General features: G+C 38.2%; 1 protein-coding gene across 3 annotated transcripts; it reads right to left on the bottom strand.

Moving 5' to 3' along the window:
- Positions 1 to 4,059: 4,059 nt before the first annotated feature.
- LOC113289654 lies at positions 4,060 to 8,130 on the bottom strand. Of its 3 annotated transcripts, none has more exons than XM_026538980.1 (2): positions 7,445 to 8,130; positions 4,060 to 7,081 (listed from the first exon to the last, which is right to left on the bottom strand). In XM_026538980.1, the coding sequence occupies exon 2, from the start codon at positions 6,399 to 6,401 to the stop codon at positions 5,361 to 5,363; it is 1,041 nt and encodes a 346-aa protein (XP_026394765.1). In that variant the 5' UTR covers positions 6,402 to 7,081; positions 7,445 to 8,130; the 3' UTR covers positions 4,060 to 5,360. The 3 variants fall into 2 exon arrangements, with proteins under 3 accessions (XP_026394764.1, XP_026394765.1, XP_026394766.1); XM_026538979.1 differs by having other exon boundaries at positions 7,192 to 8,130.
- Between the last annotated feature and the right edge of the window lie 4,667 nt (positions 8,131 to 12,797).

The raw sequence follows: 12,797 nt of genomic DNA, 5'->3' as shown, positions 1-12,797 counted from the left end.
CTTGAGTAGTAATAATATTGTTTTCAAAATCAGCAGCAGTATCTTGAGGCTCATAAGATATCACCAAGGTAGGACAACATCGATATATTTTCCTAGTACCATTAGTACTAGCACCATTAGTACTAGCACCATCACTTGATAGAGTTGATACCGGAATCACTGAAGTAGAAGGTTGAGATCGATTGTTGTAAGATGACGAAGCTTCAGAACCATAGTCAGTAGCTGAGAAAATCAAAATATGCATCCTATCAAAAGGCCGAGGTTGCTCTTGATCATTAGGTTGAGATGCCTGCCACGCCTTTGAGAGCCATGTTGGAGAAAAGGTTTACCTTCCTGTTGAGGGTTTCTTTAGGGAAGCAAAATTAGTTCGGCAAATCCAAAGCCTATAACAGTTCCTTCCATTTCCATCCTTTTATGATCCATGTCAGCACAATCATTTGCTTCATGATTTGGCACCTTACATTCAGAGCATAGATGATATGGTTGTTTCTCATAAAAGAACCCAATCCATCTAGTTACACCACCAGCATTAGCTGCAGTAATTCTAGTAATGAGAGGAGTGTTAACATTAATGAGAACTAAAGCCCTATATTTAGAAGAAGTATGAGGGTTTACTTCATCAGGCTCAACAACTCGAACTTCACCCGCAATGTTACCCATCATACGTAAGATATCAGCATAAGTAAATTCAAGTAACAAGTATTTGTACTCTAACCAGTAAGGAGAAACTGAAAAATCAAGTTGGTGATAATCCATAGCTGGGTTCCAATCTTTAAGCACAATCAAATGACCATCAAAATTCCAAGCAGCTCCAAAAAGAATTGCTTCTTTATCATCAGAAACTTGAAATTCGATAACAAATATATTAGGTTCTAAATTACGCACCTGAACCGTCCATCGATAATGTCTTTTTAAGTGAGGCCAAATGAATTTAGCAGCACGCTCAGCATCTTGCCAGGTCATAGTACCAGGAGCATATAGTTTACCAGCAAGACTATACCTCCAATCTCTAACTCCAGCTAAAATTGCAGTATAAGAATGCATCACCACCCTTCTTCTAAGGGGTTCTTCACTGATTGAAACATCTTCCATTCGCTGAGTAATATTATTCATAACAGGTCTAGCCATCATAATGAAGAAGTGAAAAAGATTGTAAGAGCAGAGTTGGGTATGAAAGAAATGATAGTTGGTAATATGCTTTTTATAGGAAAATTCTGACGGAGGTGTCAAGAAGAACTGAAGATATGTATGACTTTTAAATTTGAGATCACAAAGAGGTGTCAAGATGTAATGAAGATAGGTATAGATGATAAGGTTTAAAAAATTCAAAAACACATAAACATTTGAGGATATCAAAGCTTGTGAAGAACCATGGATAACAACGTAGACATACTTCCATAAAGGTGATATAGAATAACTCATTTGATAAACCTAATTCAGATAACTATGAAGTAAAGAGATAATGATGAACAACACCTGCACCACTGCAATAAAAAGGCAACTTTGAAGATGCCAACTTTGAGATTGCCAACTGTGAAGAAAATCCATGATGTGATGGGACATAACTGTTGCACCAATGCGTGACAACAAGGATGAGAATATTAACCTGCCATTAAAGGAAAAAGACTGAATTAAAGCCAGAGATTTACAATAGGATAATGAAATTAGGCATTAAAAACAGAGAGAAAACAAAAAGAAAACCCCTCGAGAAATCACAATTAATACAAGAGATAGAAGGTAAGGGATTAAATCGATCGATTAAAACAAGTAAAACCAAATCAGGTCAAAGAAAAAAAAATTGAAAATCAAGGTTGACTAAGTTGACTTAGGGGTTGACTTTCGCTTGACCTAATCCTTTTTTTTTTTTTCCAGAACAGTGTTATATTCATTAGTATTGTTATCCTTAACAAAGGCGGTCTGAAAAAAAGAGATGATTAATCACAGTAATATTTCGGAAACTCCCTCTTTGATTTGCATAGGCGAGCGATAGTTATCTATCGAACGATACTAAAGGCAAGTTTGTAATTGACGTGGGTTTTTGAAAAGTGATTTTATGTTATACTGTATGTTGTTGTGATGTGCTTTGAAAATAAAGGCGAGTTTGGAATTGACGTGGGTTTTTGAAAAGTGATATGTTATGTTGTGTGTTGTTGTGATGTTCTTTGAAAATAAAGCGACAGATTGTTTGGTCAGCTAAATTTTGAAAACATTGTGAAATTAACAGAATATAAATTTTGTTTGGAAAATTGGTATTTCAACGTGTCGGTGATGTAGCTAATGACAAAAATAGACATATTTTTAAATTTAGTGTAAAATACACAAAATTTTTTTTATTTAATCAATGGGATCGTACAAAACTTTGGTTGGGAGCCTAGCAACAAGCTGAGCACCAACCCCCTTCTGAATAGCAACGCCTAGTCTATAAAAAAGAAATTTACCTACACCGCTACTGACATGATTACTAACTAGACAATTCTTCAATCTCTTAAAAAAACAAAGTATCATCACCAAGTTCCCCTAACGTAGTGAAGGCTAAGACGCCCAAACCATAACCATGTGAAACACATTGGTCTAGATATTTGGTATGTTTACGCCTAACATCATTAGAAATAGCTTGGCCTGGGGCAAAAGAGCGAACACCGTCATCTGTGAAGGGCGAGACTCCTGTAACATCCATACAAACATCTTGGACATTATCCTAGTTGAGAACAAGAATGTCAGCAGGGCGCAAGTCTCTATTATCATCAGACAAGAAACCAAGGCGGCTTCTTTGCGAGCGGGTACACCGGCCTTGAAAAGGATATCAACCACTACATCACGTACCAGGCCATGTCGAAACTTGATCCCAACATCTTTAGCACAATGAAGAGCGTGATCACCAAAAATATCCATGGGTCTATTACAGCTTGAATAAGCCACCTTCGGCAAACAAGGGAATACCAAGACGATAACAAACAACGGCTCTAAACTGTCTTGGTCCAAGGCATTGATTCAAGCAACTAATGGGTACTTCCAAAAGATAATCTTGAGCGTGTTTAACACGGTTACACTGCCACAAAATTGAAACTCTTGCAAACATTGAAAATTGGTTTGGGATTTGCTTCTTAACTGCGTCAAAATAAGTGACTGCCAGGGAGTGCATAGAAGGGAGGGAAGTATCATCAACGCAATAGTTAGAAGGTAAACCACATACCTGGATGAAGTTCTGTAAAGCCGACTGATAAGCATAACCTTTGTCTGAAGATAATGAATTACCAAGAATCACCTTTTGGACCGAAACCGTCTGACTCTGAAAAGCCAAATAACAATAGTTATGGGTCTCGGACATAGTGTAAATGCCAAGGCCACCTTCCTTGATGGGAGGAGTAGCGATTCTCTGTTGCAAAGGCCCAAACCCTGCCCCATCATCAGTGACTAGAAGTCTCAAGTACTGAAACAAATAATTATCAAAAAGCTCGGAGGCTTGTTGTAAAGCTTCAGGGTTGGTAATGCGCATAGCAAAGTATAGTCTGGACACATCGGTGCAGTTGCGAAGTAATAACATCTCACTCTGAGGGTCTTTGAGTTTTTTGATGGCGGACATTAATTGGATAGTCTTGTGGACTCTAGCCAGTGTCATGTTACTAATAAAATTCAAATCCAAACTCACCGTTCCACCCAAGAGTTTAACACCATTAGACGGTCTGCCATTATCTTGAAGAAAAATATTATTATCGAAACTTCTGGGATCGATCGTCGGCCAAAAAACCTCTATTTGCTTTATGTTAAGATGTAAACCTTTGCCTGGGACTTCAGACTCTATAATCCTCAGAGCCTTAGCAACCCTCAAGAGTGTCACCAATAATAGTTCCATCGTTCAGGTACCATGCATGTAAATCAAGTTTGCACTGAGAGGCAATAGTTTTCACGAGTGGATGGACAGTCAAGGCAAACAGCAGCGGACCAAGTGGATCCCCTTGTTGAACATCAAGTGTCGAAGGCAAGATATATGTTATATACTGGGTTGTACAATAACAAGATTGGATCGAGACTTACGTTAACACAGAGTAACCTCCTTGATTCCGCTGAACCAAAGCCTAAATCGATAAATCGATCTCTTGATTATATTTTTCATAAACCTTCATCTTACAGACTCCATAGCCTATAAATCTTCACTCCTTCTAACCTAGGATCTAACGGCTACGAAGAGCCCAGGTGGTCACATCCGACACACCCCTTATAATAATCATTAACCACTAATTAACTAACTAGTCTATAATTAATTACTACTAACAGATATTTAACACAAAAGGCTAAAGACAGACCAAGATCGGATATGGGGCATCCTCCCCTTAGGATGGGGATATGACATACCTACCCCTTTTAAATATCCTTGTCCTCAAGGATGAAAAACTGAGTAGCAAGGTTGTCGTCGATGATCTTGGCAGGTGCAGGTGGAAGACTTTCATAGCAATACTTGGCCCACTATCCTCAAAAATTACATCTTGGGAAGCAATAAAATCCATGATATGAAAATGTTGCTCCATGCCTTCTTCTTCATAAGGAACTTCTCAAGCCTTGTACCTTACAATAAAGCCATCCTTTCCCTGTAGATAGATTACTTGCCATTTAGGAAGTTGATTGAACTTGTATGCCCACCAGCAAACACAGCCATAAACTTCACCACTTCCAGCTTGGTATGCACTCATAACGACACTTCAGAACAAGGCAAGTATCCGGTAACTGCACAACAACTTCAGTAACAACCAAGTCAGATTCTTTCATTCCCTTGGGAAAGAATATTATCTTCACCCCTTTCACAAGAAATCTTGATGTGCCTATCCCGCCATTCCTGGGTTCAAGCATTTTACCTCGATCAACCAACCAACGACAACTACTCATGTGGCCAAGGGCTCCAGGTAGCTCAGCCACAAGCCATATAGTAATACCACACTTTCTGCTACTCCATAAGCTTGTCGAGAACATTTTTCTTTTATAATCCCAACTAACAATTCGCATCTGACACAACTCAGATGAAACCAATCTGAACTTCCACTCAACAAGGCTGTTATTCTTAACATATCCGGAATGTGAAATATAGTGAATACTGACCGGGGTCCCACTACCCTTGCAAGCATACAACTATCACCTTCTTGTTGGTCAGCTACAACCTTAAATGATTCTTCATACAGAATTTTCTTACAAATAGTTATCCCACATTTCAGCAGCCATATTAGGGAACCTAAATCACCACTGAAACTGCATCTTCGACTATCCTGCGCTTGATCAAACACTTCATTTGGGTCCTCAAAAATTCTAATAGCACCAACCGTTAGATTATCCATAATTATATGAACTAATCCGTAAACTATTACACATGCTCAATTCAGTAGTTTGTGGATTGAGTTTGAACTGGCTGTAACTAAACTCTTTTGAGCCTTAACTATTGGCGTGAGAAAATTGATATCTCTAACCAACCATTGAGCAACCCGCTCCTTTGCTCTGCTAAACCCACTCTGCCTTGTCATTTTCTCAATCAATTTAGTACAGAAAATAAAAACTTGTTGCAGCTTTTCACCACTTCCATTGCAATTAGTACCTCGAATTGTGGAATCACATTTAACGGAGTAGGAATTCTGTATACTGAATTTGAACTCCTTCCCACAATCAAATATTGGCCGATTATAATCAAAATGAAGGTAACCACAGACCCCATCATTCCATCTCCACAGAAGAATATAAGAATACCATTCATTTTGTGCGTAAAGGAAGAAATTAGGATCACTTAGGTCCAAGTTAAGAAATACCTGTATACCTTTGTCCAGAATGATAAGACTGCCATAGAACACATGTGTGGACACTTTTGTTTTGCTGACTTCAGTCACTTGGGTGGATATCTTATTTGATAAGATAAGAGATTCATGAAGCAAATGATACAAACAAATAACACCATCTCCCCATGGTTGCAGCATGTGATAAACATGGAAGCTAAAGTGTACTTGATAGAACCAATGATAGAATATAGTTGACGTATCGAATGGAGTTTGATGTGTACCTTGAGACCTTAAAATGAAAACTTCACAGTAGTCACAATACACATATTTCTCATGCCTTCCTCCCCTCTTCGTATACAAACCACTCCTGGAATGCAATAATAAGCGATTCAAACTCCAACTAAAACTCCATACACTACATCTATCATCAACCAAGCTATGTAATCCTCCTGCCAGTCCTGCGAAGACCCAAGTATATCCACCAAAAGTTCCCATACTCATTAATTCAGTTGAAAACGATTTAAATTTCCACCTCAAGAGGTCCACCAACATTAGCACATCATGATGGAAGAGACCAACAAACTGCAGTTTTAAGACCTCGGCAGCTGGAATAAGCTCATTGATAGCTTCACAACTACCCAACTGCATCAACGGAATTCAAACTGATTTAAGATGAAAATTAGCAGTAATTATCAGCTCATACTTCTGCTTCAATAGAGAAAATGCTTCTCCCCACATCTCCTTCATTTGATCAAACACCTGGGTATAGTCACAATACTCACCTTGATTGGTAAGTAAAGTCCCAATCCAATTCGAAAACAACAAATCACAAAAGATAATTGTATCGACATAGAAATCATAAACGCCATCAAGTGAGACTCCAACTGAATTCAAGCACATCAGCACTTGTGCATACAAGTTGTTTGATGGCGATTCAGTTCCCTTAAGTAGCTGATAACAACAAGCACCACCAGCTTCACAGTGTTTGCATACAAGTAGCATAGAGTTGTTGACATTTCTATTCAACCTTTCTTCTAGTAACTCATGTATTATTCTCTCGGCATCATTCACCATTACCAATATATCCTTAACCTCTTCTCTCCCTTCACGGAACTCCTTGCAACTTCTTTTGATGCTCAGGAGCTTATTACAATCATTCTCATTAGTTGGTATACAAACAATTACACCAGACCATGAATCTGACCATTAAGAACAAGCTCGCAGGAAGTAATCGTATAATCATGGAAATCATAAAAACTATCAATACAAAAATATCCTTCCATCGCTTTGATATCTCTCCCATGATCAAATACTCTGCCCATTTTGAGCTGCAAAAGAAAATCAACCACACCACCACTTAAATTCACATATTTACTCTCAGTAATTGTATCAAACAACATCCCTGCAGTACTAGTAACACCACCTTTACACAACATACCTATAATTGATTCACTAAACGGCCAAGCTGATTGGTACCCAAGTTTCGTTACCAGATCATGAACACAATTATCATTGTCATTGATCATCAAAATCGAACAAACATATAATGCAGAGGATCATGAAGTAATTGAATCAAAACCAAACTCATAAAATTCCAGCTAAGTAAGAAAAACGTTTAATGAGTTTGAAATCTTTTCCACGATCAAACAATAACCGAGTATAATCAGGAAGAAGAGCAGAACGATTCTTACTAATTACTTTGTTGTTACCAATGACGAACTCCTTCAAAGTTTCATTTTCTTCACACCTTGTTTCACCAGATCCAACCTGACTTATCCTGGGGAAGTTATTCACTGCAGCTTCAGTTACTTCTTCAAGTTGTAAATTCACACTCTTGGTCGAATCATTCTTGACTTCAACTCCAACAGGAATTGATTCGACTTCTTTGAATGAAGAACTCACAACATCAGACAAATCGAACTTCTCCTCTTCAATAACATGAGGGATTGATTTGACTTCTTGGATTTCAGTAACATCTTCTTCAACTAACTGTTCCTCAGGTGGTGGTTGAGTAGGTACTGAAGAAGCTATTTCCTCAGTTCTTCTATTATCTTTTTCTGGATCAGCTTTTTCAACCAAATCAATACCATACATTTGGGCGAATATCCAGTTTAATTGCCGATATAGAGAGGTAATCCCTTTCAACAACTCACACTTCTCATCTTGATCAGCTGCACGATCCCATTGAGCATTCAACTCCATAAACATTTGATTAGTAAAATCGAACCTTGCCTTCAAATCCCCATGGATCGTGGCTGCTCTGATACCAATTGTTATGTACTGGGTTGTAAAATAACAAAATTGGATCGAGACTTACGTTAATACAGAGTAACCTCCTTGATTCCACTGAACCAAAGCCTAAATCGATAAATCGATCTCTTGATTATATTTTTCATAAACCTTCATCTTACAGACTCCATAGCTTATAAAGCTTCACTCCTTCTAACCTAGGATCTAACGGCTACGAAGAGACCAGGTGGTCACATCCGACACACCCCTTATAATAATAATTAACCACTAATTAACTAACTAGTCTATAATTAATTACTACTAACAGATATTTAACACAAAAGGCTAAAGAGGGACCAAGATCGGATATGGGGCATCCTCCCCTTAGGCTAGGGATATGACAATATATTGATCATAATAAATTCTAGCAGGCCTATTATAACAAAATTCCACCCAACGAGAAATACCTGGATATTAAAGTCGAACTTCCTTAATGAGATGAAATCGGCTTACCATATTGAAGGCGTTTAAAAAGTCAACAAGTAGCATTGACAAATTAACCGATTGACCCTTCAGTTCTAGCAAGCTATTTACAGCGTGTAAAATACTCTCACCACCAACGGGCAAACCAACACCAAATTGATGATCTCTCAAGTAAGAAGTCGTAGCCTTGCCAACGGAGAAAGCAACCATCTTAGACACCAATCTATGCCAAATGGTACCAACAACTATAGGCCTAAGACCACCCCCGGCTTCAATAATGGTGTAAGAGGTGCACTAGTTATGAACTCTGTTAGGCCATTGGGACAATTACCTGCCAACCATACATTGACAACCCCTGTAATTGAAGCCACCAACTCGTCCGCTAATGCAGTTGCAGCACCCCCAATGCGTTTATTATATGTTGTGCACGCAAACCGTCTCGACCGCAAGAAGTTCCTTTAGGAAAACTCTTGATGGCACCAAGAACCTCCCTAGAATCAACCACAATAGAGTCCACACTAACCGGTTCCTACGGAATAAAAGGGGGTTGGCTGTTGGATATTTCTCTTGTAATTCAGCAAAGGTGGATTCGTTGCGAGGAGCAACACCACTGGAAGACAATACCCGAACTGCAGTTGAAAAGTGCCCACAACTCATTTTCTTCCTACACGCGTTCAAATTGGCAGTATCTTGCTTCTTCTTTGGCGGATGTTTACGCGGTAAAGGGGCAGGGCTGTGAATCAATCCACGGACTAGAGCATAGAAGCTAGTATTATCCTTCCAGTCCGCAAGAGCTTCATTAATAGCTTTGACTTGTAGCTTCCTTCCCATCCCTGATTTCTCCTCAGCAGAACACTTGGGTCTGTAAACTTGCAATGTGCCGATGGTAAGAAGAAGTAATCAAACCCAGATAGAGATATTATCCGGACTTGCCAGTACCTTGTCGAGACAGAACTTAAGGGTTCTCGAAAATGCAAGCCTGCATTGGTTAGGAATGCAAGAGACAGTTAAGACTTGTCTCTAAAATGCCGAATGAATCAATTCTAAAGAGAATTCACCTTCCCTTGCGATAGTCATATTACACGCAGAGACATCAGGCAAAACAGCAGCAGGTGCGTCAACGTCCAATGGTTTAAGCAAACCATGAACAAGGCCTGAATCTGTATCATTCACAGGTCCAGCAATAACCTCTCCGTGAACTGCACCACCCTTACCTTTGCAGGGCTATCTCCAAGCATGCAAGTGCATACATTTTCCACAAAGCCACATACGAAGGCGACGAAGAACCCTCTCCCAGGCCTGGTAAATCCTTGAATCGGTGGATATCTTTACAAGTAACCCTGTTTTTATCATTGTAAAGGTGTTTGTCGTGCAAATGTTTGAGGAAAGATCCCTTGACATACCCCTTCCATTGACGCCATCACAGCAGCCGTCGAAACCTTTAAATGGACAATGACAGGACCGTCAAAACCAGCTCCCAAGGACTCGGAGGTGGAAGACGATGAACAATCTGCAACTTTATAAGCGCGGCACCAGAAGAGTCACTCTGAGACCGAGAAGAAGAGAGCCTGGTGTTCCTAGGCATGATAATACGGAAAAATCCTAAAAATGAAAAAGAAACCCTAACGAAAAAGAAACGAAAAGTAAAATAGGGGCAAACAAAATATTTTCGTAAAGATTGAAAACCAATAACGAAAACGAAACAAAGAGGAAACAGAAAATCGAACTGGAAATCATGGAAAACAAGTATGGTCCGAAGGAATCTGGAGAATTTTTCTGGTTTACAGTCGCCAGAAAAAGTCGCCGGAGCCGGGCATGTCTAATTATAATTATAATCTATTTAGTAAAACTACTGATAATGTAGGGGATACCAGATACGCCCAACTTCCATTTTGATAGGAGTATGAACGCATGTAGTATTTTTAACAATCAAAAGATGCGGAAAAGTAATAAGTACACACATGAATTTTTTTAACTATGAAGCTACAATAGCAGAAAAATCCCGGGACCTCGTCCAGATTGAACATCATACTGTATTAAGCCGCTACAGACACTAGCCTACTATCAGACTTCGTAATGGAATGTAGTTGAGACCGAATCCACCCTCCAAGTGATTCATTTATCATCACTCCTTACATCTCTTAAACCTTGCAACATTCTATGCACTTGATTCCCTTAGATGGCGTCCTTTACAGCCTAAGATTTGCTTTAGCCGAAGTGAAGACTTTTGATACCTTTCTGCCTCTAACATTTAAGCCTTTTTTATTTCCATTTAGATCAAATATCAAGGTGTGGAAATCTGTTTGTAATAGAAAAAGCTAGCAGACCTCACAAATCTGAAACTTATGACTCACAAAAAGCATCCTAGATTCTTAACCACCTCTCAAGAACAATTTTCAAAAGATCAACTAAGCTTAGTCTTTAGATATCTATCTCGAGAAATCACAGTCGACACAAAGTGTCAGGGATTGATTTTCCCAGTCGACATATATGCTCTATTTATAGTTTTCAAAGGCCATGGTTAGCTTATAAATCAAGCAAACACTTTAAGTCTTCAAAATATAATAGAAGATTATACACATAGGTTAGGTTATGGAACCGTGTATAATGACTGTTCGGTTTGGCAAGTTAGCCAAGGAACTGAAAGTTATTTGATATTCATTTAAATACCTAATTAATTAATCGTGACACAAAAACATAAGTGTTTGAGTAATCAATAAAGTCTTAGAAGTGTTTAAGAGATGTCCAGCAATATTAACATATTAAAATAATAAGTCTTTAAGCATCTGCTAGACATTGTCGGGACAGTTGGTACAATGGTTTGCCAACCGTAGGGCTTGTTCACGAGTCAGGATGTTACGGTTCGTGAACCGGGTTTTTTAACCCTGCTAGACTACAGAACTCGGTTGACCACGATTCGTGAACTGGGTTCGCGAATCTATTTATCCAACTTATAAAATTCAGTTCACCATGATTCTCCAATCGAGTTTGTGAAATGTTCCCAACTGAACTTGTGGTTTGCGAACTGGTTCGCCAACCTTCCTGTATTTCTATATCTGAGATATTTATGATTTGCAAACAGAGTTCTCCAAGATACCCTGAGTATAAATATAAGTAAGTCCATATTTCTCTCTTATGATGTTTGAAACATTCCCAAGTAATATAATCACTTGCATGAGCAATTTTCAATTGATCCACAAAATAAATTCATAGAACTAATAATGTTAAGGACTTTTGAACATTTAATCACTAAAACATATTTCGAGAATTTTCACAAGATAAGCTTGACTTGAAACATCTTCTTCGTAATTCTACCATAAATCATACGACATAGTCTCAATAGATAGAATGATGGTATAGTGAGTAAAATAGAATGGTTCAATCTTTAGATACTTGACAAAAAAGTTCTCCAAATGTCTTCGTCGATCTTCAGTTTTCAAGGGTGATATCTAATACTCAACTACAATTCTAACATATCCGAAACTTGACTTGGTAGACTAGAAATCAAGAAATAGTTTTGATCACCTAACATTGACAACAAGCTTGAGATGTAAAAACTTATGGGTTTAATCGAGCAATGCTCTAACAAACTATTCAATACATGTGGATACAATAAATAAACTTTTAACTCAATCCACTATTCTTGGTTTCCTTGGTTCTTCAACACACGTCTTGAATTCTTCGTACTTCAAGTTTTTCTAATATTTGTTCAGCACTTTGTTGTTAAAGATCTGTAGCGATAACAACTTATGAGAATACTCGTTAGAGATTTTATAGAATGAGGTAAATACAGTCTACTCATTAGTCGTTATACACAAACATAGTATTGTTACCTTCCTTAAAATTTAATTGCACCACAATTTTGAAGCAATACTGCGGTGATATGTTCTTCCCCTTAGTCAATACATACTACTTTTGCACAATAGGTAAAATCTATAGATAATAATTCACTCCCCCTTACATGATGCTCAGTAAAGCCATATGTAATGTAGTAAGATACTATTTAATAATTCTTCCCCTTTTCGTCAACAAAATTAGCAAAGTTAAAAAATCGGGAAATCATGAATTAATCAAAAGAATTTCAAGACTAGAGAATACATACCAACCTTTAGTTTATACAATTTGAACGAAAATCTCGGATTGCGTCAAGGAGGCATAAGGCACGAGCATCTCCTACAATTCCACATATGCACTCTCCACAAAGATATTACCATTAAGCACAAGTTCAAAAGAACTCTCCCCCATTTATGTCATTCCCCAAAGAACGACAATACGACCTTTACTCTAATCACATGATAAAGATTTTCATGGACTTTAAATTTATTCGCCAGT

The sequence above is a fragment of the Papaver somniferum genome, chromosome 6 (genome assembly GCF_003573695.1).
Source record: "Papaver somniferum cultivar HN1 chromosome 6, ASM357369v1, whole genome shotgun sequence".
Classification (NCBI taxonomy): Eukaryota; Viridiplantae; Streptophyta; class Magnoliopsida; order Ranunculales; family Papaveraceae; genus Papaver; species Papaver somniferum.
Note: the sequence above shows the minus strand (reverse complement) of the source record. Positions and strands in the feature narration are given on the sequence as shown.

Excerpts from the sequence above, each read along its gene's own strand:
- LOC113289654 (XM_026538979.1), bottom strand. The coding sequence starts at position 6,401 with ATGCAGTTGGGTAGTTGTGAAGCTATCAATGAGCTTATTCCAGCTGCC.